General features: G+C 48.7%; 1 protein-coding gene across 1 annotated transcript in view; it reads right to left on the bottom strand.

Moving 5' to 3' along the window:
- Slc28a3 (solute carrier family 28 member 3) overlaps window positions 1–16582 on the bottom strand; it is a 49460-nt gene extending 32878 nt beyond the window's left edge. The window contains exon 1 of the mRNA XM_051194540.1: window positions 16466–16582. Within this exon, the coding sequence (XP_051050497.1) occupies window positions 16466–16582 (117 nt within the window). The remainder of the gene's footprint in view (window positions 1–16465) is intronic.
- Between the last annotated feature and the right edge of the window lie 8023 nt (window positions 16583–24605).

The raw sequence follows: 24605 nt of genomic DNA, 5'->3' as shown, positions 1-24605 counted from the left end.
TACCAAAGACAATGTTGCTCTTCCTGGTGATAAAGGAGGAGGACTCAGCCTTCCTGTGAACCCAAAAGGAACTCCAGGGTCGGACGTGATGGCTGTGGGCACGCATGTGTGTGGGGCGGTATGTGGTTTCAGTCAGAGACTTTCAACCCTTAGAGCTTTCTCTTAGCCTATGACAAACCGTAGTCTCTCTGCCCACGGGATTTCATCCATTCTCCCACAGCCAGAGACCTGAACGCCACCAACATGGCTTCTAAAAGCTGATGGCACTGGGCAGAGGGATCCCTGAGCTCTTCAAAGTAGTGACTATGTAGTAAGCCCGTCACTGCCCCCTAGGGGCGGAGAGGACCCTGCTTCTCTGCCCAGGGCTGACTTAGGCCCTTTGGAAGTTTCTGGAACAGCCTTCCAGTTGGCCAGAGGAGGAGCCAGACTTGAGTAAGTGCCAGTTAGCAAACTCTCCTGCCCTTTCCTGCTTTTAGCAACCTCCACACCTCTGACTAGGCCTGAACCTCTTCCCATTTCCTCATTCTTCCTCAGAAGACCGACTCACCTCTGGAGAAACTGAACGTCCTAGCTAGTTCACGGAGTAAAATCCATCCCCACTGATTTTTACTAATATCCGGGTCTTGAGTTGTTCTTTGGGGGGGGGTGTCCAAATCTCTGAATCCAGCCTCTCCATCTGACAGCTGGAGGCAGAACCTCCCATCCACGCACTGCCCACAAGACTGACTTGTCCTAGCCCACCCATAGGACAATTATAAAAGATAATAGCAAAGATCCAGACTATAGGGTAGGTGTAAATTACGAGGACATTTCATTTCAAAAAGGAAAAGCCAAGCATAAACAGCTGGTCAGTAACGCTGCTTCAAAACTGATAAAGGGAAATGTGTATTAGTCATGCTGTTTGGGGAGCAGCAGCAGTTTTTAATTTTTCAGAAAGAAAAGGTTTGTACAAGTCTCATCCCTGGCTATGCTATATGTCTATAACACCCAGCACATGCCTATAATTTGAAACCCAAATGAATCTTCAACATAGAACTCACACAAGAGAGACTTGCCTCAAAAACAAACAAACAAACAGAAATTCCCAAACCAAACCAACCAACCAAACAAACAAATAAAAACAACAAGTACACCTTAGACAGCAGAGGCTGCGGAGGGTCAGTGGTTAAGAGCACTCGCTGTCCTTGCAAAGGACATAGCTTCCATTCCAATCATTCACACAGTGGCTCACAACCATCTGCGATTCAAGCTTTATGGGACCTTATGCCCTCTTCTGGCTTCTATGGGGACCTACACTCATGTAGTCCCACAAACACACATAACACATATGGATAAACGTTTAAAATATGGCTAGTTGTGACAGCATGTTTTTAATCTCAGCACTCAGGAGGCAGAGACATGTGGCATTTAGGCCATCTAGGTCTATATAATGAGTTCCAAACAGCGAGGGCTACATGGTCAGAACTTGTCTAAAAAAAAAAAAACCAACCAACCAACCAACCAACCAAACAAACAAAAACTCCAAAAGAACCTGTGTTTGCCCTAGCAGGTGACCTAGTTAAGTTTATTCTTGCTGTGATGAAATACCGTGACCAAAAAACAGCCCAGGGAGGAAAGGATTGTTTCGCTTACAGTTCCGTATCATAGTCCATGTTTGAAGGAAGTGAGAAGGAGAATTCAAACAGGGCAGGGGCCTGGAGGCACAAGCTGACATACAGGCTGCTTTCTTATGGAACCCAGAACCACCAGACCAGGGTGGCCCCACCCACAATGCACTGGGCCCTCTCCCATTAATCACTAATTAAGAAAATTCCCTACAGCCAGACCTTATGGAGACATTTTCTCAATTGAGGTCCCCTCCTCTCAGATGACTCTAATTGTGTCAAGGTGACGTAAACTAACTAGACCAGCCAGACAGCAGGGTCGCCAAGAAAACTGGGGTCACGTGACTGTCTGACCTTGTGGATTCCTGTAAAGTCTGAAGTCGTAAAAACACACAGATGTGTAGTTCATTTCTGACGAAGTATGCTCATGACAGCAATCCCCCAGCCTCCACCTCCCAACTGCTGAGATTGCAGTCTGCATTGCGATGCCTGGCTACCCCATTAGTTTTAAAGGTCAGTTTTGTGCCCAGCATTCCCGTTGGGCTGTCTGTACGATGATTTGTGCCTGATTCCAATTTCCAACACTATTTCTTGCCTTCCTCTGATTTAGCTTGCCCTGTTTGACGTAAGGGAAGATATTCCTACTTCTAAAATGCTTTCTGAAGGGAGAGGGCCGGAGAAGTCTAAAAGCACACAGCGACTGGCTGTAAGAGCAGGAAGTGTGGCTAGTTGGGATGAAGGTGGCTCTGCCCATGATTTCATAAACGTAACCTGTTTATCATGAGAAACAGGAAACATTTTTAGCGCAAGTCAGATGTCAGTGCCAGAATGAAGGAGTTGGAAGCCATTGCAGATGGGTTTTCTCGTTGGCAAGAGCGCTTCCTGTTTGCCTCCATCCTGCCAGTGGCAAGAAGTCTTTTCCCCTTTGAGACTCCTGATGAAGTCTGAGATTAGGAATGTCTTTATGTTGTCTGACACTCACAGCCAAATGACCTAAAGATGGTAACAACTCTTGTCTGAGACACAGTTTGGTCAGATTTTTTTCCCCCAAAACTGAGAACAGAAAGCATGGCTTCAGTCTGTCTCTGTCTCTGCTTCTCTCTCTCTCACTTCAGAGTCTTATACCATAGCCCAGGGGTTTTTACCTTCCTGGCAGGAGAGCGGGAGAGAAGACATTTTACAGAGAGACACTTCTGCTATCAGATCATCTAACAGAATCTCATCCTGGGGGCAGGGAAGCCTGATGCTCGGCAGAGCAGGAAGAGATTACACACAGTTCTGTTAACAGATCGCCATCGGTGGATGAAAGCAGACACGGGGGGGAAGGGGGGTCAGGTCAAGGGTCAGTGATGGGTGGGGCCACATCTTGGCTGGGAATGATAGTTACACACACCCCCTTGCCCTTCACTTGCACCCAGGCCTCATGCCAATGTGAGATGATGCCTTGAGACTGATCAGTTTGTCCCTCTTTCCACCATTGCCGCACTGGACATGTCTACTTTCACTGTTGGTCTCTTTTGTTGGCATACTAGGGACAGGTGGCTGAATCTAACTTGTGGGGACTGGCAGAGTCCAGACTAGACCCTGAAAACTCCTGTGGCAGGCTGGACCATACATACACCATTCCCTTACATCAAAGGGTTGCTGATTAAATAGATACAGACTAAACAGAAACACATGGATTGCATTTATATGCCATAGAGAGTTTTAAGGAAAGCATTTGCCTAAACAGAAAATAGGTAGAAATGGCCAGGCCATGGTTAGCTTCAGTTGCTGTCTTGACACCCAAGAAGAGGGAACCTCAATTAAGAAAGTGCCCCTCACACATGGCCAGAAGCTAATCTGATGGAGGCAAATTTTCGGTTGAGTTTTCCACCTCCCTGAGTGTGTGTCAAGTTGACAACCGAAGCTGTGGCATATTCCAGACCTCTGAAGAGTAAATCCCTAAAGTTCCCCGAGACACAGGCTTGGCCCACTTGGCCCAGACCTAAGGGCTCAAGGGATCCACACTGATTGATGGATTGATTCAAAGCTGGGTAAGGACACAGGGTGGTGGCGCTAGGCTACTCTGGAGGCTGGAGCAGCAGGGTTGTAAACTCCGGGCCTGCACTGCGTTGCTAACTCACTGAGGTCTGGATTCAGATAAAAAAGTGATGGGGAGGCCAGACAGAAAGCCTCCGGCAGAGCAAGTGAAGAACCTGGGCCAAGCCTCGGTGCTGTAGGGAGCCGTCTGGCGTTGTCACAGTCCTCACATCTCACATCAATGGAGCCCGGTGTTTGCTGCAGGAAGAGACTGACTTCATACTCACATTCCTGGCTCGCTTTGTTCTGGACCCCAGCTAAGTGGTATGAAATCATCACCCATGTTCGGGCATTTGCTGAGGCCAGTGCTCTGCATGCATTACCCAAGAGTCCATCGGCAAGGGATGGGGCCTCCATTCCCCAGGGATGTGCGGTTTGGGCTTTCATTTCTCCGTAGGATGGTGATGCGCGGCATTCATTCATCTATCTTCCAAAATTATTTTATTTATTAATTTTATTTTGTGTATGGGTATTTTGCCTGCATGTGTGTATGTGCACCTGCATGTGTGTCCCTGGGTTCTGTGGAGGTCAGAAGTGGGCATCATGCACTCTGGAAATGGGGTAGTGGATGGTTGTGAGCTAACTGCCATGTGGGTGCTGGACCCTGAGCAACAAGTACTTTGAGCACTGAGCCATCTCTGCAGCCCTTTTTTATTTTTAATTATGTGTATGTGTATGGGTCTGCATGTGGGGATTTGCATGTCAATGTAGGTGCTCACAGAGGCCAGAGGTGTTAGATTCCCTGGAGCTGGAGTTACAGGCGACCCTGGAGTAGTTCCTGAACTTAACAGTTGAGACATCTTTTGGATGAGAAAGACATAGAAGAGTTAGAAAACTTGCTTCAGTGATGTGTGTGTGCATGCACGTGTGTGCATGTGTGAGTGTGATGGGAGGATGTCATTCTGTAAATATGTTTCTCATACTGGTTAATGAATAAAGCACTGTTGGCCAATAGGAAAGGAAGATAGGAGGGACTAGGAGACAAGGAGGAAGAGGAAGTAGGAAGGAGGAGTCAGCATAGAGAGACAGGGAGACCAGATGCCTGCCCCATTCCCCGGTAAGGAGACCATGTGGAAATACATAGAAATGGGTCAATAATTAACACAGAGCTAGCCGATAAGAAACAAGTAACTGGCCAACAGAATTGTATCTAATACAGAGTCTCGGTGTGTTAATTGGGGCTGGCGCGGTGGTGGGACAAGACTAGGTGGTGGGAGGAAAAACCCTACTCCTTTACATGAGTGTATGTATGTGTGTGCATGTATGTGTATATGTGTGAGCATGTATGTGTGTATATGTGTATGAGTGTGTGTGTGTGTGTGTGTGTGTGCGCGCGCGCGCGCGTGTGTAGGTGGCAGATCCAGATATAGCCTGACTCAACTCTGCCTGCACACACATGTGCATGTTTGTGTGTGTGCGTGTGTGTACATGTATGAGTGTATGTGTGTGCGTGTATGTGTGTATATATGTATGTGTATATGTGTGTGCATGTGTGTGAGCATGTATATGTGTGCATGTGTATGTGTGTGTATGTGTATATGTGTGTGCATGTGTGTGTGCGTGTATATGTGTGCATGTGTATGTGTGTGTATGTGTATATGTGTGTGCATGTGTGTGAGCATGTATGTGTGTGCGTGTATGAATGTATGTGTGTGTATGTTTGTATATGTGCATGTGTATATGTGTGTGCATGTGTGTGAGCATGTATATGTGTGCATGTATGAGTGTATGTGTGTGCGTGTGTATGTGCGTGTGCATGTATGTGTATATGTGTGTGGGTGTATGAGTGTGTGTGTGTATGTGTGTGTGTGTGTAGGTGGCAGATCCAGACAGCCTGACTCAACTCTGCCTGCACACCCTCTGCTTTTCCTGCCTCACAGCGTGTGGCTTTTCTCGTTCCCATCTGTGGTGCTCCTGTCTCAGGAGTTTGTCACTGGCTTCCTGTTGGCGAGAGGCCACTTGTCATATCCAGCCAAGGTCCCTGCCACACTGAGTACAGTCAGTCCCTGGGGCACTAAAAGTGCCCCCTGCTGCCCTGGCTCAGCTGCCCAGAACTTTCTTCCTTTTCTCGGACCCGAAGGGGATTGAGGAAGTAGCCATGTGGGCCCAGAGGAAGCCTGGTGTTTGGGGGCTCCTGAGATGTTGGTGATGCTTGTCTGTCATTCTTCCCAGCTGGATCTGTGCCCATTCACCCAGCGTCTGCAGCTTTATCCCTTTGTTGACTTGGCCACAGTGAAACATGTTTCCTTTTCTCCCTGGCCCTACACACTAGGCCAGGACTCTCTACCTTCCCCTTTGTGAGTACTCCTGACACAATAGGATCTGATGGAAACTCTGAATCCAGTTACTTTAATTGGAAATGTTTAAGCTGGGTGTGGTGGTGCTTGCCTTGATCCCAGATTGGGGGCAATGTGGGGACAGTAAGGAGACTGGGGGGGTCACTCAAGAGGAAGAAGCAGGCAGATCTCTGAGTTTGAGGCCAGCCTGCTCTACAAAGCTTGCTGTGGGATAGCCTGGGCTACACTGAGAATCCCCGTAAATGCTGTAAAAGTTCACAAAGCTTTAAACGGATGACACTGGAAGGGAGAGGCACCCAGCTCCATAGCTCCAGTTGCTTTGGCAATGTCCCAAACATGTGGAGGTGAGGAGAACGTGGCTCGGGGTCCATCCTGTGGCTGACATTTTCCCATGCCATAGAAGAGCTTCACCTCATGTTAGCAGAGAGCTCTCACAGGGGACTCATACTCATACCATCACTTCAGCTCTAACTCCTTATCATGTGCCTTGTTAGTTTATTCTAGAATGTTCTTGGGTACACAGAACACAGAAATCCAATTTTAAGTCTGTTACTGACTTTACAATCTTAGGGCCAGGATTTTGTAGTCAGCAAGGTGCCTTGAGGTAAGTCAGGGGATGTGGGTTGTATCGCTGTCTGCCTCCCTTTCCTACCCTATCCATTTCCGGGATCAAGCCCCTCCTCCCTTCCCATTCCAGATCTGATTCTTCATAAAATACAATATAGGAAATAAGTAACTCAGGTAGTAGCATCCTGTGCATCCTAACCAGTGTTTTCCTTCTGTCTAGCACTGGAGAGCTGCTTGGGATAGTTTGGTTGAATTAAAGAGTAAAAAACATATATAAAATGCCCATTTGTCACAGTAAAACAGTGACTCCCCGAATCCCAGACAAGGTGAAGGTCACACCTATGCTAGGAATAGAATTTTGCACGCGCACACACACAGAGTGGTACTAGTTTGTCATTGTTTGGCCATAGCCAAGCAGTGGCTTTCTGTTTGTGGCTCCTATTATATATAGCCTGACACAGTGTCAGGGCTCAATAAACCTCGGTTGCATGTGTAGGTCACACTTTAAGTCACACAACTTTGGCTCTCAGAAGCAGAGTAAAACAAAAACAGAAGTTTGAGGGCTGGAGAGATGGCCTAGAGTTCTGTTCCCAGCATCCATGCGATGGACCAGTCTGAGTCCATCTTCAAGTTAAAAGCTATTTTGTTACAAGGTCAGAGTAAGTGCATTTCTATTGGCTGCAAAATCCAAGCTGACAGTGCTTTAACCTGTTTCTGGAATTTAACTTACTCCCTACCCTATGACCCTATGGAGTCTGCCTCACACGCTCACACCTCCACGTATTTACTCCAGACTCTAAGGTTTTTTTTTTTTTTTTTTTTTTTTTGCCAAGGAATCTTGAGATATCTTGAGATATTCTGCCAAGATGATCTGTCACATAATCCAGTTTGCTGACTGCTTTTGTAAAATTTGCTTGCCAAGTCCTTACGTTACCAAATTCCTTTGAAAATCCCCAGCTTGAGTTTTTTCCCTGTAAAGGGGCCTGAAAAGTTGAACCAGAGCACCCTCTCCAGTCCTGCTCTGGAGAGTCCGTCCTACGTGCAGTACATGAAGCTTGCTCTGTTGGCTTTAGTTCTCAGTCAGTGGGATCAGCACAGGTAGCATGGCTCACAACTGCCTGTACGTCCGTCCAGCCAGCGGCTCTGACGCTTCTGGCCTCTGTAGACACTCACGTGTTCATACTCTTACACAGACACGTGCATCATTAAAAAACAAAGGTCTGCACTACAGAAGCTGTGAAGTCGCCAGGTGTAGTTGGTACCCTGCGTCCTGCCTCAGCGGTTCCCGGTCGTCACGGGCTCTGTTCTTGGTCAGGTCCACAGAGCTTCACTTTGGCTACTGTCACAGGACATAGGGCCTGCATGTGACCATCTTCGTCCTTTCCCAGTCACAGAAAGAGGCCCTAAGCTGCTTCTGTGTCGTCTACCTCGCCCAGGCAAGGGGTGGAATAGGGAGTCACCAAAGGCCCAGATCCCCACTTTGAGTGGTAGCTGCTGCTACCTGACATCTGGGATCTGGGTTCCAGGTGTGGAGAATTGCAGTTCCCACTCACAATGAGCTTTTATATAGAACATTCCAGGTACGCACACCCCGCCCCCTCAGTTTGGCAAAGTGTTCCGTTAGCTTTCAGACCCTTGGACTGGCTCCCTCTTTTTAGATTACGGGACTGTGGGGTGGAGGGTCTGTACACTGGGAGTGAAAGATAAACCAGGACTCGTTTAGGCCCGGCCTGTCTTCTGCAGCCCACCCTGATGGCTGCGGACACCTGGCCTTCTGAGTGAGTCACAGCTGCTGGATGACACCTGTAGTCAATCCAGCTAGAACCAGGGATGGGTCACAAACTGGGTCCTGTCCCATGTAATGTAAACGTAGACGCCACCTCCCCACGAAGCCCCCAGGCTCAGGGGAGATCATCTCTGTAGCCCATTCCCCACTCATTCTTGTCCTTTGCTAAAATCTCTCTCTCTTTGGTGAGAAGCAAGCAGCAGCAATGTCTCTGAACCTAAGCCCCGCCCTCCTCTTGCCAGAACATACATGTGTCCCTGCCTACAGGTGTGGTGAGTACTCCTTGGCGCTCTGGCCAAACTATCAGAATTACTCTTTCAGAACGCTAGAAAAAAAGTACAGGCCCAAAGGGTGCTTATCAAGGAAGATCTCAGTGCGGCCAGCTCTGAAGTGCCGTACGTCTGCCTACTTCCAGTCTTTCTTCAAGACACAGGGCAGTCTTGGGAAAATACTCCTGCAGCCACAAGGAAAGCTGCCTGCCGAACAGACACAGAGGACTAGAATACATTAAACCCCAGAAGACGGCCAGTATTTAATGTCTGCAAGTTTCTTAATAGCTGCTGGGAATGAGTTGCCCAAAAAGGGCTTTGAAAGGTGTGTGTATGTGCCTGTGTGAGTGTGTGTGTGTCTGTGTGTGTGTGTGTGTGTGAGTGTCTGAAAGCCATTCCTCTCCCTATTGTGAACTGAAACCAGGGCCTTACCAGTGCTAGGCAAATGTTCTCCCCAGCCCACGGGCTTGGAGAAGCCACAGAAGTCCTGGGGCTATCTTGTACAGCACATGGCCAAGCAGACTGATCACGTACAAAGAATTGATTTAGTCAAGTCACTAAACAACCAGTGATAACAAACAAATGACAAAAATAGCAAACTGCTTAGGGAGGCAGAAACAAATTCATTGCAAGTTCAAGGCTAGCCAGGGCTTCATACTGAGCTCCAGATCAGTTAGGGCTGCAAAGGAAACCCCTGTGTCAAAAACAAAAGCGTAGCTCAAGTGATGAGGGTAAATTGCCAACTAGAGAACATTAATAGAGAGGTCTGAGGGCTGGGGATGCTCCACAGTTAGTGGAGTGCTTCCTCAGCAGGCTTGAAGCCCCTGGTTCCAGCTAGGTGTGGCCTCTGCATCCGGAAGTCCAGGACAGGAGACAGGAGGCTCAGTTCTTTCAAGGTTATCCTCAGTTCAAGGTCAAGGCCAGTGTGGGCTACATAGGACCTTGTCTCAACAAAGGGACTATCTAAAAAGTTATGATTGGCTGTGATGACACATGCCTTTAATTCTAGCATTTAGGTGGAAGCAGGTGGATTCCTATTAGTTTGAGGTCAGCCTGGTTTTCATAATGAGTTTCAGAACATCCAGGACTGCATAGTAACACCCTGTCTGTGCTGGCTAGATGTATGTCAACTTGATACAAACTGGAGTCTCTGGAGAGATAGGAGCATCAGTTAAGAAGATGCCTTTGAGGGGCGGTGTGGCACAAGCCTTTAATCCCAGCACTCGGGAGGCAGAGGCAGGTGGATCTCTGTGAGTTTGAGACCAGCCTGGTCTACAGAGTGAGTTTCAGGACAGGCTCCAAAGCCACAGAAAAACCCTGCCTTGAAAAACAAACAAACAAACAAAACAAAAAGATGTCTTCAAAAAATCAGGCTGTGGACAAGCCTGTGGGACATTTTCTTAATTAGTGATCAACGAGGCAGGACCCAGCCCATTGTGGGTGGGGCTACCCCAGGGCTGGTGGTCCTGGGTTCTACAAGAAAGCAGGCTGAGCAAGCCCTGGGGAGCAAGCCAATGAGCAGCATCCTCCATGGCCTCTGCATCAGCTCCTGCCTCCAGGTTCCTGCCCTGTTTGAGTTCCCATCCTTCGGTGTGGAAGTGTGAGCTGAATAAACACTTTCCTCCCTGGTCATGATGTTTTATCATGGTAACAGTAACTCTAAGACACTGTACAGAGCCAGGAGATGGTGGCACACACCTTTAATCCCAGCAGAGACAGGCGAATCTCTGTTAGTTCGAGGCCAGACTGGTCTACTGAGTGAGTTCCAGGACAGCCCCCAAAACTACAGACGAACCCTGTCTCAAAAAACAAAAGCTGAAAAACAAAACAAAATAATACACTGTCCCAAAATAAATTAAAAACAGACACATAAAACTTAAGAGATGAAGCCAAAGTGGTGGCTAGAGGGAGACTCGGGGTTTGTACTTTCTCACGTTATCTTAGCTCGTGGACTAGAGAAATGTCTCAGCAGTTAAGAGCACCCTCTGCTCTTCCCAAGGACCCAGATTTTACTCCCAGCACCCATAAGGCAGCTCAAAGCTATCTGTAACTCCAATTGAGGGGATCTGACTCCCTCTTCTGGCCTTTGAGGATAGCCAGCTTGTACATGGTACACAGCCATGTGTACACACAAGCATACACATAAAGTAAAAATAAATCATAAAGGGTCTTTCATCAATAACCTAATCTTTCACTGGAAGAAACTAGAAACAGGAGAGCGAACTGGGTGGATGGAAGAATTTGGTGATGAGGGTGAGGGCTGGAGTCTGGCTGGGATGGATGGGATGGAGTGTTTGCCTAGCGTGTGCAAGGACCTGGGCCCAGAGAACAAAGCAAAGAAATTAAGGTCAGAACAAAGATAAATGAGACAGAAACTAGAAGAATGGAACAAACCAATAGAACCCAAAGTTGGCATTTTAAAAAGAACAAAATTGTCAACTATTTCACAGGCTGACAAAAATAGAAAAAAGAAGCATTTGGACTCGGGAGTAGAAATGAGGGTGTCACTGTGCCCTTAAAATAAAGAGCGCTAAGGTTAACGGTGGGTAATCGTGTCGAATAGAACAATCTGCCCAGTGTCCTCTGCTTAGGGCTCACTCACTAAGAGCAAGAGCACCTCTCTTAATGAATCATCCAGAAGTGTTTGAGCCTGGAATGGATGACCCCAAGTGCTTTCCTGACACACTCAAGCCCGTTTTAAGGAACAGTAGAGTGGACATTTAAAAAGCTTTCCTTACCAATATAAGGAAGAAAGTAGGTAAGTAAGTAAATAAAGTGGACACGAAAATGAGAGGGGACAGGCTGACATGTTATGGCGGCAGGGAGGAGGGAGAGAAGGAGGCAGTCAGGTGTGGATATGATCAAGAGTGTTAAATAAAAAGACTAAGAAAACTTCCCTTACTGGAAGTCACTGGCCAGGAGCCAGAGGATCTCTGAATTTGAGGTCAGCCTGGTCTACAGAGTGAGTCCAGGGCAGCCAGGGCCACACAGAGAAACCCTGTCTCTAAAAACAAACACAAGCAAACAACAAAAGCAAGTCACTGTCCCACATTTTATGCGGGATCTTAATTCATGTGTGGGAAGGCACAGGGCTGCTCTGGCCAAGCTTGTTCTGAGCCTGGAGGAAAACCCCAGAGTAGCCCCGAGTGGCCCGTTAGGATGCGGCCCCTCCTTTCCTCTCTGTGTGATTTCACCCAACCGTGAACTCATCTGCACCTGCTTCTCATTCTCCCGAGATCTCTCCAGTTGAACTCTGCTGAGCAGGCTCTCCAAACCTGCCTGGCTGGGTCCCCAGCCCATTCTCTGAGTCACGTAGCCGTAGCCCGTGCTCAGGGTTTGCAAGCCCTGCCTAAGTGGGTCCCACCCAGCTAACTTTTTGTTTGTGTTTTGTTGTTGTTTGTGGGGCTGGGCATGGAACTCAGACCCTTGTGTGTGTCAGGCGAGCCTTCTGCCCCTGAACCACAGGCCAGTCCATGTAGTTCAGGCTGGCCCCCGCCTCCTGAGTGTGGGCATTACAGACAGGCACAGTCACACCTGGCTCAGTTGGCTTTAGAGTAAGCAGAGAGTCTGGCCCTCAGCGGTGGCGAGGCTGGGGGTCACACTCGGGAGGAAGGGACTGGAATTAGGATGTTAAGGGAACCCTTTAATAAAAGTGTCTTTTCAAAACTTTGCCTAGATTGTCACATTTGGAAACTGAGCTCTGTGACTTCCCTGAGTCACAACGCTCCCTCTTCTCTGGATTTTCTCCCACCAGTTTGGGGAAATTTTTCAGTATTCCTACTCCAAAAAGTGGACAAGGCATGGGCACTCGACAAACGAGTTTATGGAGTGGGGGAAAGATGGTCTTTAAAGAAACAAGAGTCGGAGACGACTCCCTTTTATAGGTACATTAAGCCCAGTCTGGGAAAGTAGAGACCTCAGTGGGGTGGAACCAGGACCCCATGTGTGCTGAGTAAGTGTATTGCCACTGCTATAGAGGAGCCCATTGTTTGCCTCCCCCTCCCTCTATCCCGTGGCACCATGTCCATTTATAATACAAGTCTACTTTTTGAGTGACTGACACTCGAAAAGTCTCACAGTGTGGCCCAGGCTGGCCTGGAACTTACTATTAACTCAGGATAGCCTCACACTTGGGACTCCCCATCCCAGTCTCCCGAGAGCTACAATTGTAGGCTTGGGTCACCACACCACATACCTTAGAAACAACTTACTATGTATTTATTGTGTGTGTGTGTGTGTGTGTGTGTGTGTGTTTCTTCTGCCATGGATGGAACTCAGCCCCCAGGCACCGCAGCAGCCCCCTTTTCCTGCTGAGCCATCTCCCGGCCCCTCCGGTCCTGTTAGAGTGTGGTCTTTAACTCACGAGGGAGGCTGTTCACCCTGGCGAGGGCTCATGTGTTTCCTGCTCACTAAGGGGAGCCCAGAGGCTGACCTACACTGTCTAGCTGTGTGTAATAACAAAATTACCCGATGATGTATTTCTCAGTGTGCTATGTTAATTGATAATTGTATAATTGTACTGCTACATAGAAGCTGATGAATCCACGGAAGGGAAACAAGGACTCACGCCCTTCTGATGGGTCTAAAGTGGCACAATCATCTACAATCGTCTAGGAAGCCAGTTTGGCCTTATTAGTGCAAGTTGAAAGTATCTGGGCTCAGTTAGTAGAGTGCTTGCTCAGCATGCAGAGTCCTCTCTTTGGTGCAGGCATTGCACACACCCCTCATCCTGGCCTCAGGAAGGACAGGTGGGAGGGTCATGAATTCAAGGTCGTTCTCAAGTACACAGGGAGTCGTCGACGGAAGCTAGCCTGGGCTCCATGAGACCCAGCCTCAGGACGAAACGAAAACAAAAAGCCAGGGCAGGGACTACAGGAAGCATGGGTGGATTTCAGTGTCCTAGCAGCCAGTCCTCAGCACAGCCCAGAGGAAATTGTCGTTGGTGTTTCAGGAGGACGTACAAGTGTACACAGTCCTACCCTGACTTTAGACGCATCGGCGTGCTAATTCACACGTCCGTCCACAGCGATATTTATGGGACAGAGAACTCATGTCTGTGCAACCGTGGGGACTGAGGAACAGTCCACAACACCACAGTGAGCCTGAGAGCCTACCACAGAGGCGGGAGCCAAGCCTCTGATTTTGTAGACGTTTGAAGACAGCAAGGGGTGCGTTTTGTGTTTCTGGCTGTAAGGTTTAAAAGCAGCGTGGATGTTGTGTGGGGTCCATAGTGAGAGGTTAAGGGTGTCAGCAGCCGGGAGGGCGTGGCACTGAGGATCCTGGTGCCCGGTCCTCCCGGCTTCTCTGCCCTTCCTGCTTTCTTTCTGTTGACCCGAGGCGCTTTCCTCTCCTGGACGGCTCCCAATCCTGCCTGACCCAGCTCAGCTCTCCCAGAGGCTCCGTCTGCTTCCTTCTCCAAATCCCCTCTCTTCCTCTTTCTTTGAGCCTTGCCCATGGATCCACACTTTGACCGAGACACTTGGAACCTCAACCAACAGGCCTCACACGGGATTCATCCCTTCCCTTGAACCAGCCTTCCTCTGGATGTCCTTGCTAAACAATAGGGATCTCTGACATCCCGGGCTAGAAAACCCCCTTTTCCACTGCCGCTGCTTTTCACAAACACTCAGACACTCTTCTTTGTAATGCAGTGTATTTGCGCATTGGGTTTTCTCAATAGCTCCTGCATGGGTAGCATTCCAAGCCTATCTAACAGCGGAAAACTGGAAGTTCAGAGGGAGAAGCTTCCACACCCTGTCTCCGCCCTGACACTTCACCCTGGAGCGGTTCATTCCCTGTCAGTGTCTAGATGTGCCCACTGCCTGTGGCCTGGCTTCCTTGCTGGTGTCCCGTCCACACGGCCATCCCTCAGTAGGGTCACAAGAAGCACCTTTAACCATCTGTCCGTGGAGATTTCCTCCTGAGCGCCTTAGCTCACAGAGACCTCATCAGCTGGTGCCGCCAACCTCCTCTGCACCCCGCTCGCTCGCCGCTCCCCCCCCCCGCTGCACACATGCATTGTCCTCTTATGCCCTAGGCCTGCAGACAGACAGCTCTTTGCCTCTGAAGCTCCCCTGGCCCCCTTTCTGCTCATCGATGACCCTGCCTGAAGCCCTTACACGTCTGTGGTGTACTCTGGCTCCCCAGTAGGTTCATCTCTAACTTTCTGCTGGGTTTCAAGTCCTTCAGTTCTGCTGCATCTTTCTGTGATTGCTGCCCTGCTCTGTCTCTTGAGGGCAAAAGGTATGGCTGTCTGCTGGAACTAACCTTTCCTCTTAGTGCTGGACATATTTGGAGGACGGGGGCAGGTGGCTAATGATTCTACCTGGTAAATGTGCGTGGACAAAAAGCTCTCAGACCTTGGTAAAAACAAACTTTGGAAGGAGTAACTGGGACCCTGTTTGCCAGGAATGAGAGAACAGGAAGGGTTAAAAAGAATGGCGCCCACCCCGCATACTGTGCCAGTGCCCAGTACAGCAGCGATGGCCACACAGAGCCCACCACCACCACCACTGCCACAGTCACTTTGACTGCATCCTGCACCAACCTTCATTTTCTCCCGAGTGGCAGCTCCCGTGTTTAAGGTCCCCCTTCCCTTCCTGCTTAGGAAGGCGGTCAGGAAGTGCCACCTTTCAGATAAGCCAGTGTCACCTAAGAATGTGATGAACCCAGCGAGAGAGGGCATTGAAGAAAGAGCAGACTCCACCCTCCTGACCTCCCTGACGAAGCCCACAGATTTCCCACTCAGGGAAGAGACCTGAGCCAGCCCATCAGCGGAGAAGTCTGCACAAACAGACCTCAAGACAACAACTCTTGTCTCCCATCAACTCTCCATCTGTTTCTAGTCCCTATGATCATTTCTGAGCCTAAAACCCAGCCCCCTTCTCCACGGTATACAGCCATAGGATAAAACATGCACACGCCTGGCGTTCACACACCATCCCGGTAGACTCTTCAACTCCTTTTCTGTGAGACACCATACACACGGAATTTCAAATACTGATAAAACTACATGCTTTCTTCTCCCCAACCTGTCCTCTTATCAGTTTAATATGCAGGCCTCCTCATACCTAGAAACCATGGGGTGGGAGTCGCTGTGACTACTGGTAGACTGTCAAACCTGGGCTTCTGGAACTTGGGGTAACTTCGTGGTGGAAGAGACCAGGCTCACGCCAAGCGCTTCGCCTTCCCCTTCTTGTGCTAGTGTTCAAAAGTTGCATTCTGCCCATTAAGTGCCCACGGGTTACAGAGCCCTGCTCAGGTAGGCTTTCCGATCTTTTCAAAGTTCTCATGTTGGGAGCCAATTAAGGAGCAACTCAGATCTAGGTTCCGAGCAGGCAGAGTATTACAGCAAGCGCGCACAGAAACTGGCCTTCCTCCCAGGCCACCTGTGGCACCCAGCCCTGAGACTGTGAGTATTAATCATTCCGTAGTCTTGGCTGAGGACACAGGTTTGCGTAAGTAGGCTGTCCTGGGCAGGCTCCTGGACTACATTCCACCTGGGCTGAAAACCCAGTCACAAATCTACTACTGGGGTCTGAGGCCCCTGGTCTTCCGCTGTCCAGATCTTGGGGAAGGAACCTGAGGGCAAATCCTGAACTTGCTGTGAGTCCAGGGGCAAAAGCGGAGAGGGCGGCGGTTTTGTTTCCCGAGTGACAGTCCAGACCAACAGGGGACCTTGAAAGACACTTTTCAGGTTTACCAACCAGAGGAGTGCAAGTTGGAAAAAATAATGGGCTTAAGGCGTACCCATTCCAGAATTAACATTCTTGCTGTGGCTCAGTGAGTCCACGGCTCCTGTTACTAAGCTTGCCCGATGTGAAGACAGCAGGCTCCCTGGTCCCCTTCAGCCCTGCTCACCTGGAAGGCTGCGTTGCTGCAGCCCTGTTTTCCCGGGGCTGTGGCTGTTGGCTTCAACTCCATGCTCGCCTCGCTGCCATGGGGCTGAACACGCTTGCCCTGTTCTGACTTGGACATCCTCTGCCTGAGAGTGAGCACCCCCTCTGCTAGGTCAGAGGGCCACCTGCCACTGTCTCAGTTTGGAAACCCTTCCAGTAACCTTTTAAATGACTTGAACTGGAACCTGGTTGGGGCGGGGCGGGCGGGGCGGGCAGGAGGGCGGGGTGAAGCCTGTAATTTTTTTTTTTTTGCAGGCCAACCCCCTTCCTCTTTCCAGGGATGCCCAGCATTGATGGGAACCTGAGTTTTCTCTGTAGTCCTTTGCAAAATCGTGTGCTTCCTGTGGAAGGCACTGGGGACTAGGCAGGCGTTGCTGCATCGATGCCAGGCACGTGATAGGTACAATCCCTATGAGTTTGTACTCTGCGTGGAGAAAGGCAGTAAAAGGTGAGAAGAATCAGATGCAGGTCTGGCCTGCAAAGCCTTTCTCTGCCCCCCTGCTTCAGACTGAAGGTTTCAAAACCCCAAGCACAGAAGAGCAGAGGTGTGTCTCATGGGTGGAAGGGGAGTGACTGCCCACTCACTCCCTAGCATCTTAAGTGAAACGCAGAGCTGCATTGTCTTCGTCTTCTCCTCCTTTATTCCCATGAAGTTTCTCATGAATGAAAAAACTAGATTTATAGCATTTCATATGGGGAGACGGTGGACATGAGGACAGGAGAGAAACTCTTCCTAGACGCCGCATCTGGATGGTGGTTTCATGAATGATTGCTAAAGCGTGCTTAGCATTTCACTGATTTTTCTATGAAGTTCGCGGCTCTTATTTTCACTTACAGACTCTACAAATGCTTAGGGGCTTGATCACCTGAACTTATTGTGTGGCTTCAAACCCCGGCTTTTCCCGTCTCAAGTCCTCAAACTACAGCTTAAGAGCTAAATCCAACCTGCTGCCCGTCTTCATATGTCCTAAGAGCTAAGAGTGTGCTTTCGGTTACTGAATAATTGGAAAATAAGTAAAGGGAAGAATATTTCGCTATGTTTTTATTTTAAATTAATGTTTTTAGACTTAAGTACAAAGTAATGGGCTTTATTATGGTGTCTTCATGTGTATGTGTCCCAGGGTGTCCTCGGTGGTTTGAATGTAATTGGCCCCATAATCTCATAGGGAGTGGCTATTAGGAGGTGTGGCTTTGTTGGAGGAAGTGCGTCACTGTGGGGGTGGGTTTTAAGGTTCTCACTCTTTGTATATGGCCCAGTGTGTCAGTCAACTTCCTGTTACCTGCAAGGCACAGGGCTGTCGCTTACTCCTGCCACGCCACATCTGCCTGCACGATGCTGTGCCCACCCCCAATGACGATGATGGACCGAGCCTCTGAAACTGAGAGCGAGCCACTGAAAGGTTTTTCTTACAGGACTTGCCGTGGCCATGGTGTCTCTCACCCTAACTATGACAGTTACCCCCAGTCTCATCGCCCCACCTGCCTTCCCGCTGAGACCCACCCTTCCCCCAGTTAGCCATCTTTGTACTCTCTATTATATAGGGAAGGATATTCTATGGCACATGAAAATCAGATGGTATTCTAGTTTCAAGTTGGGTGTGGCATCCTGGTAGCCTTGGCATTCGGAGGTAGAGACAGGGTTGCTGCAAGCTTGAGGTCAACACGGTCTACACAGCGAGTTTCAGCTTAACCAGGGTCAGTCGTGAGTAAGACTCCGTCTTGGAAGAAAAGGGCAGGAATGTGGAAAGAGTGGGTAAAGGCACTTTTGGCTCAAGTCTAAGGACCCTGTTTTGGTGTTGGGATGGTGTGAGGAAAGAAACACCCCTGAAATTAATCAGTCTTCTGACCTTTGCGCCATGGTGCTCGGACTCCATCCGACACGCATGTAATAATGCAGTCTTTTTAAAAATTAAAATTGTAGTGTGAGAAGTGGTTTGCTGGAACACAAGCATGCCCGTTTTCTCATGCATTGTGCAGGGCTGCTGTGTGGTAGTTGCTGGGAATTTGCTGATGGTGGCTGCCTGTTGGGTGCTACGGTCCTGGAGTTAGAGTTTGTAGTAGGTAGGACTTTTGTGCATCAAGCAAAAGGTCCTGGGTTCAATCTCTGGCCTGAGGCAGGAGCCATAGCCCAATGTGTTCTCTGCCCATTGGCTAAAGCCAAAATACATGGATATTTTTGAGCCTGTCCTTTGGCAACAGAGAACGCTATATAGTTTGCTTATAAAATATGGTGCACTGGATCCAGTGGGGCATACCACAGAGAGTGTGTCCCAAGACCCCGTCTTACCCCTGTCTACACACACACACACACACACACACACACACACACACACACACACACCCGAACAGTGATCACTGCTTCTCATTCTCCAGCCACACAATGAAAACTTACAACCTGAAGAAGTTGCAAATACAGCCATGACCCTAATGTGCCCCAAATGGTGGCGTCTAGACTAAGGTCGATCTCATATACCACCTGGAGCCTGTGCAGATTTAACTCTCAGAACTAATGTGAATCCAGCCGTGTCTTGAACACCAGAGCTGACTGGATTTATGGGGGTGTCACTAGAGTGGTGTTACCTTGCTATGAGCTATGCATTTGTGGCTCATTTTTTTGTTTTTGAGACAGGGTTTCTCTGTGCAGCCTGACTGACCTGGAGCTCACTCTGTAGATGAGGCTGGCCTACGGATCCGTCTGCCTCTGCCTCCTGAATGCTGGGACTAACGGTGTGTACTGCCATCACCTGGGAGCCCCAGTCTCATTTCTAAACCTTGAAAGCACCAGGTAGCAACAAAACCAGTGGGCATTTGTTTTTTTTTTTGTTTTTTTTTTTTTAACAAGTGGGCTTTTAAATCAACCAATTACTACATCCTTTGCCTCACAAAGGCTGAGAAACCCTGTGTGTGTCCCCTGGAAACCTGCCTGTTCCATCACTCTGTAACCAGGTTGCTCTTTACGAAGGCATCTTCCAAAGGGAAAAATAAACTAAGGTGACCGTGTGTAACACACACACAGCGATACGCAGGCATGCCAGTGCTGTGTTTGCCCCTGCTGCTCTCTGGAGACTGTTCATGTGTCACATGCCATCATTTGTCTGTGCGCTTGCAAGGCAAATGAGGAACATCATCAACCATCAACAGTAACATCTCTACTAAAGCTAAAACAAAATGCCCCGGGTGCGGCAACTGTGACCCCCACATTCCAGAGGCTGAGGCAGGAGCATGATGAGTTCTGAGATTAAACTGGGCTTCACGGTGAGATTTTTGTCTCAAATAAATAAATAAATAAATAAATAAATAAATAAATAAATAAATAAATAGATAGTACTCCTACATGATTTATAAATTGCTTAACCTAACCTGCTTTAATTTTCCAGGCATTGGGTTGTTTCCACGTCAAAGCTCAAGATACTTACTTCTCCCTCCAATTGAAGACCACAAAGGGAGCTTCTCGGGGGCCAGGCCTACAATCACAAAGTCAAAACTTGGGCTCCTGTCTCGTCTCTGACATCTACTTAAGCTCTGCAAAGAAATAATGCCTAAAGGAAGCAAAAGAATGTCCCGATTTCTTCCAGTGTACGGAGCAAGCTACACACAGGTGTGGAGAAGGAGCAGAGGAAGACAATAGATCTGCCAGGGAGACTGAGTCTATATCTTACGGGTGCACTTTGAAACCCTCGACTGCCTAATGTTTACAAGGTGCCACGAGCCATGAGTCCCTGGAAAGGAGTGCTTGGAGCTGTGAGCCACAGAGACACAGAGGACAGAAGTCACACTCCGAGGTCCCTGTTCAGTCTAGAGTTCTAGAAATGGGTGGGCCCTGTGACAAAGAACTTACATTCATCAAAGGTGAAGGGGAACTAGGAACTCTGGGGATTGAGAGGTAAGCTCAGTGGTGGGGAATTCTCTTTCCTGCCTTCCCTGCCTCCTAATCTGCCTTTCCTGTCTGTCTGTCTGTCTGTCTGTCGAGATAGTATCCCCCTATGCAACACTGACTGGCTTGGTACTTGTTATGTAGCTCAAAGCAGCCTCAGACTTGAGATAATCCTCCTGCCTCATGCCCCTGAGGATTACGGGTATGACACACCACTACGCCCAGCCAGTAGAGTTCCTTCCTTCTTCCTTTCTTCCCACCTTTTTTCGTTATTGTTGAGACACGGTGTTACTACGTACCTCTGGCAGGCCTGGAACTCTGTGTAGACCCAGGCTGACCTTGAAGCCACAGGATCCACAGAGCTCCACCTGCTCTGCCTCCTGAGTGCTGAGAGCAAAGGCATGTGCCATCCCGCCCAGCCTCAGAGAACTTTCTTACCACGTCCACACTACAGCAATGGATTTTTACCTTCCCACCCATGTGTCCTGAGGACAAGGTGTGAGTTTCAAATGAGTGATTAGGGAGGGAGACTAAGTTTACAGCAGCCAGGTCTCCCCAAGAGCCTGAGCTGGAACTGGAGAGCAGACAGTGCAGAACCCAGGGGAGCAATCGCCCTCAGGGTCAAGTGCAGGCTTTGCACTGGGCATGTAGTACTGGCTTTCACAGGCACAGGAGGCTCCTTGCCAAGCTCGCTCTATCAAGGGCCATGGGTCTAACCTGATTCCAGCACAGCCTTTACCTTTGAATCCCACTGTCTCAGGTAAGTAAGGCCACTGCCAACTGCTGTTAGATGCAACATGAGGATTTTAGTTACTTCTGGGTCTGTGATGAAGATGGCTTGAGGTTGCCACAGGGAGAGTGTTTAGCATATGGAGTAAGTGTCCACACGTGAAAGGCTGTAGGCAAGCCTGCTGGTGGCTGCCTTTGAGTTCTGTCCCTGACAATGAGGTGTGGGCTTCTTCCCACCCTGGCAGTGTCAGAAGAATGGAAACATTGTATCCATTCAAACAAGGTTGACAAAGGCAGGGAAGAACAAACACTGACTTGTCCTTAGCAACAGTCAACTTCTGGGTCGTTAAGACCTTCTAGGAAACCCATTTCGAGAGAGGATGTGCTCAGTTAAAAGTTTTTCCTTTTAACAGTATCACCACTGTGTGGCGTTCAGAGAACAGCTGGCTCTGCTGGTGGGCAGCTCCCCGAGTGGGCAGCAGGCACACCTTTGCATGGACGCACCTTGGGTAGAATTGTATCTGTAAAAGGCTGTTAGCAATACTGTCAGCCACATTCCTCTGGAGCAATAGTGTGTCAATTGTGTGTAATTTAAGCCTCTGCAGACCCAGCCCAAAGTGTGTGCGTGTGCGCGCACGCATGCATGAGTATGTTGTGTGTATGAGTGTGGAGGCCAGGCCTCTACTTAGGAGTCTTTCTCAATCCCTTTCCACTTTTTTTGTGGGGGGAATCTCTCTTGGAACCCAGAGTTTGCCTTTTGGCTAGGATGGCTAGCCGGCAAGCCCAGGAATTCTCCTGCTTCTGTCTCCTTAACTTTGGATTATGGGCATGTATTATCACGCCTGTTTTTTTGTTGTTTGTTTGTTTTTTCTTGTGTTGCAAGCGCTTTATCAACTTAGCTGTCTCTCCAGGCCCAAAGTTGTTTTCTTTTTATTGCTGTTATTTTGAGCAGGTCACCTCTGTGCTTCTTAGGTTAGCCTGGAAGTCACCATATAGCTCAAGGCTGGCCTCAAACTCTGCAATGCTCCTGTCTCACATCTTGAATGCTGGATCACATGCATACATGAACACACTTGGCTCACAGCCCAAGCTTTAAACTCTTTCTGCTTTGAGAAACACCTTGTCCCTTATTGGTGCTTTTGGATGGTTGGCTGTTCTTAGGTGAAAAATCATCTTTGGAGAAAAGTGAATACTCAAATATGAAAACTTTATGACAGGAACATCTGCATAGACATTGAGTATCTTCTCATAAATGACATGTTCAAAGTCAAGGGGGACAGACTTTAGATGGGGAGACCCAGAAGATGCTACTTAAATCAAATAATCCCTCAAAATAGGACCAAGCAAGAGTCTGCTCCTTCAGACAGGAGGCGCTAGGGACATATCGTTCCCTCTATTACTCCTCCCAGGAGACAGAGTGTAGCCACAAAGAGACACTGGGCCCAGCTGGGGCCATCTGCCAGGCCCTATATCCCTTGTATGAAGACCATCAGAGGCAAATAAGACAGAGACTTCTGGCTTACAGCACAGTAACCAGACATGAGAAATAGATGGAAGGCATCCTTCTTGGGGGTCTTGGAGCAAGGGAAATATTTATCACAAAAAACAATTTGGAACCGGTGAGATGGCTCACTGCTGGCCAAGCCTGATGTTGTGAGTTCAGTCCCTGAAATCCGCATGATGGAAGGAGAGAATCAACTCTGGAATTGTTCTCTGACCTCCATTAGTGAATCCTGTGCACACACACACACACACACACACACACTCACACACATCCACCCACACACTCATACATACACACTCACACACACAAACACACTCTCACACACACACAAACACACACACATACACACACAAACACCCACACCCACACACTCATACATACACACTCACACACACAAACACACACTCTCTCTCACACACTCACACACATCCACACACTCATACATACACACACACATACACACACACTCACACACATACACACACAAACACACACAGACACACACTCACTCACACACATACACCCACACACTCATACATACACACTCACACACACAAACACACTCTCACACACATACACACACACTCACACACATACACACACAAACACACACACAGACACACACACTCACTCACACACATACACCCACACACTCATACACACACTCACACATACATACACACTCACACACACATACACAACTCATCCCCACACTCACACACATACATACACACTCACACACACATACACACACAAACACACACACTCACACACACACATACATACACACACACACAAATAAATGAACTTTAACAAAAACGGAAGAACACTGGGTATGGTGTCACACGCCTTTAATCCCAGCACTCAGCAGACAGAGGCAGGAGGATCTCTGTAAGTTCAAGGCCAGTTTGGTCCACAGAGTGAGTTCCAGGACAGCAGGACTGTTACACAGAGAGACCTTGTCTTGAAAACCAAAAAACCAACCAACCAACTAAAAACCCTACCACTACCAACAGTGCCCACAGTACAATGTAGACTCCTGGTTGTCATTGTGCCTGGAAGCCACAGCAGAGGCTCTCAGTCTGGAGGCCTCAGACACCACCCTCTTTCCTGGTTCTCTAGCCTGCAGGCACATTCCTGGACTTTTTAGTCCCTGAGGTACCGTGAACCCACCCCTCTACTGCTATCTGCTCATAAACTGCATTTATGTCTGCTACTGGGAAGAATTCCATTACAGGATTCAATAGTCTCATTTTACAGGAGAGAAAACTGAAACCTGGTTATCCCCTGAGTGCTTTGGGATTTATGCTCTGAATAAGGAAAAGAATCCTAGATTCTGACTGTGAAACCCATGTGCTTTCTAAGAAGCTATGCCATTTCTCAAAACACAAGGTAAGCAGGGATCACCTTTAATCCGAGCACTCTGGACGACAGGCAGGCAGATTTCTGTGAATTCAAGGCCATTCTGGTCTGCATAGAATGTTACAGGCCAGTTTAACTCTGTCTCAAAAACAAACAAAAATGCATACTGGCAGGACATAGGATCACACCTGGACATACCTTTATGGCCTGGGGCTGGCAGGTAAGGCTGAGACAGGAATGTAAGATTCAGGCCTTATGCTGACCTGCCCCTGTCACCTGTCACTTGGCAGAATGCATGAAGGCAGTACCCTGGTCAGCCCAGGGTTCCACGCTTTCATAGTCTGCACGCAGGTGCAAAGGACCCCTTTAAAAGACAGACCCCGCCCACTTATGATCGCTTCTCTCTCCCGCTGTTCCCCTGGGACAGACAGGGCTTTTCCTGTCTCCCTCTTCTCTTCTGCCCTCTCTCTGTGTCTCTGTCTCTGAGTCTCTTTACCTCTTTTCTCTTTCCCTCCCCCCTCCCCTTTCTAATAAAACTTCTCACTTAAGCGCTGTCTGTCTGCCTGGCATGTTTGTCCCCCACCTCGGTCACCCTCGCCTGCCATGGAATCTGCCAAGTTCCCCTCTCGAATT

The sequence above is a fragment of the Phodopus roborovskii genome, unplaced genomic scaffold, assembly GCF_943737965.1.
Source record: "Phodopus roborovskii unplaced genomic scaffold, PHOROB, whole genome shotgun sequence".
Lineage (NCBI taxonomy): Eukaryota > Metazoa > Chordata > Mammalia > Rodentia > Cricetidae > Phodopus > Phodopus roborovskii.
The sequence above is the reverse complement of the archived record's forward strand: the minus strand, read 5'-3'. Positions and strand labels throughout refer to the sequence as shown.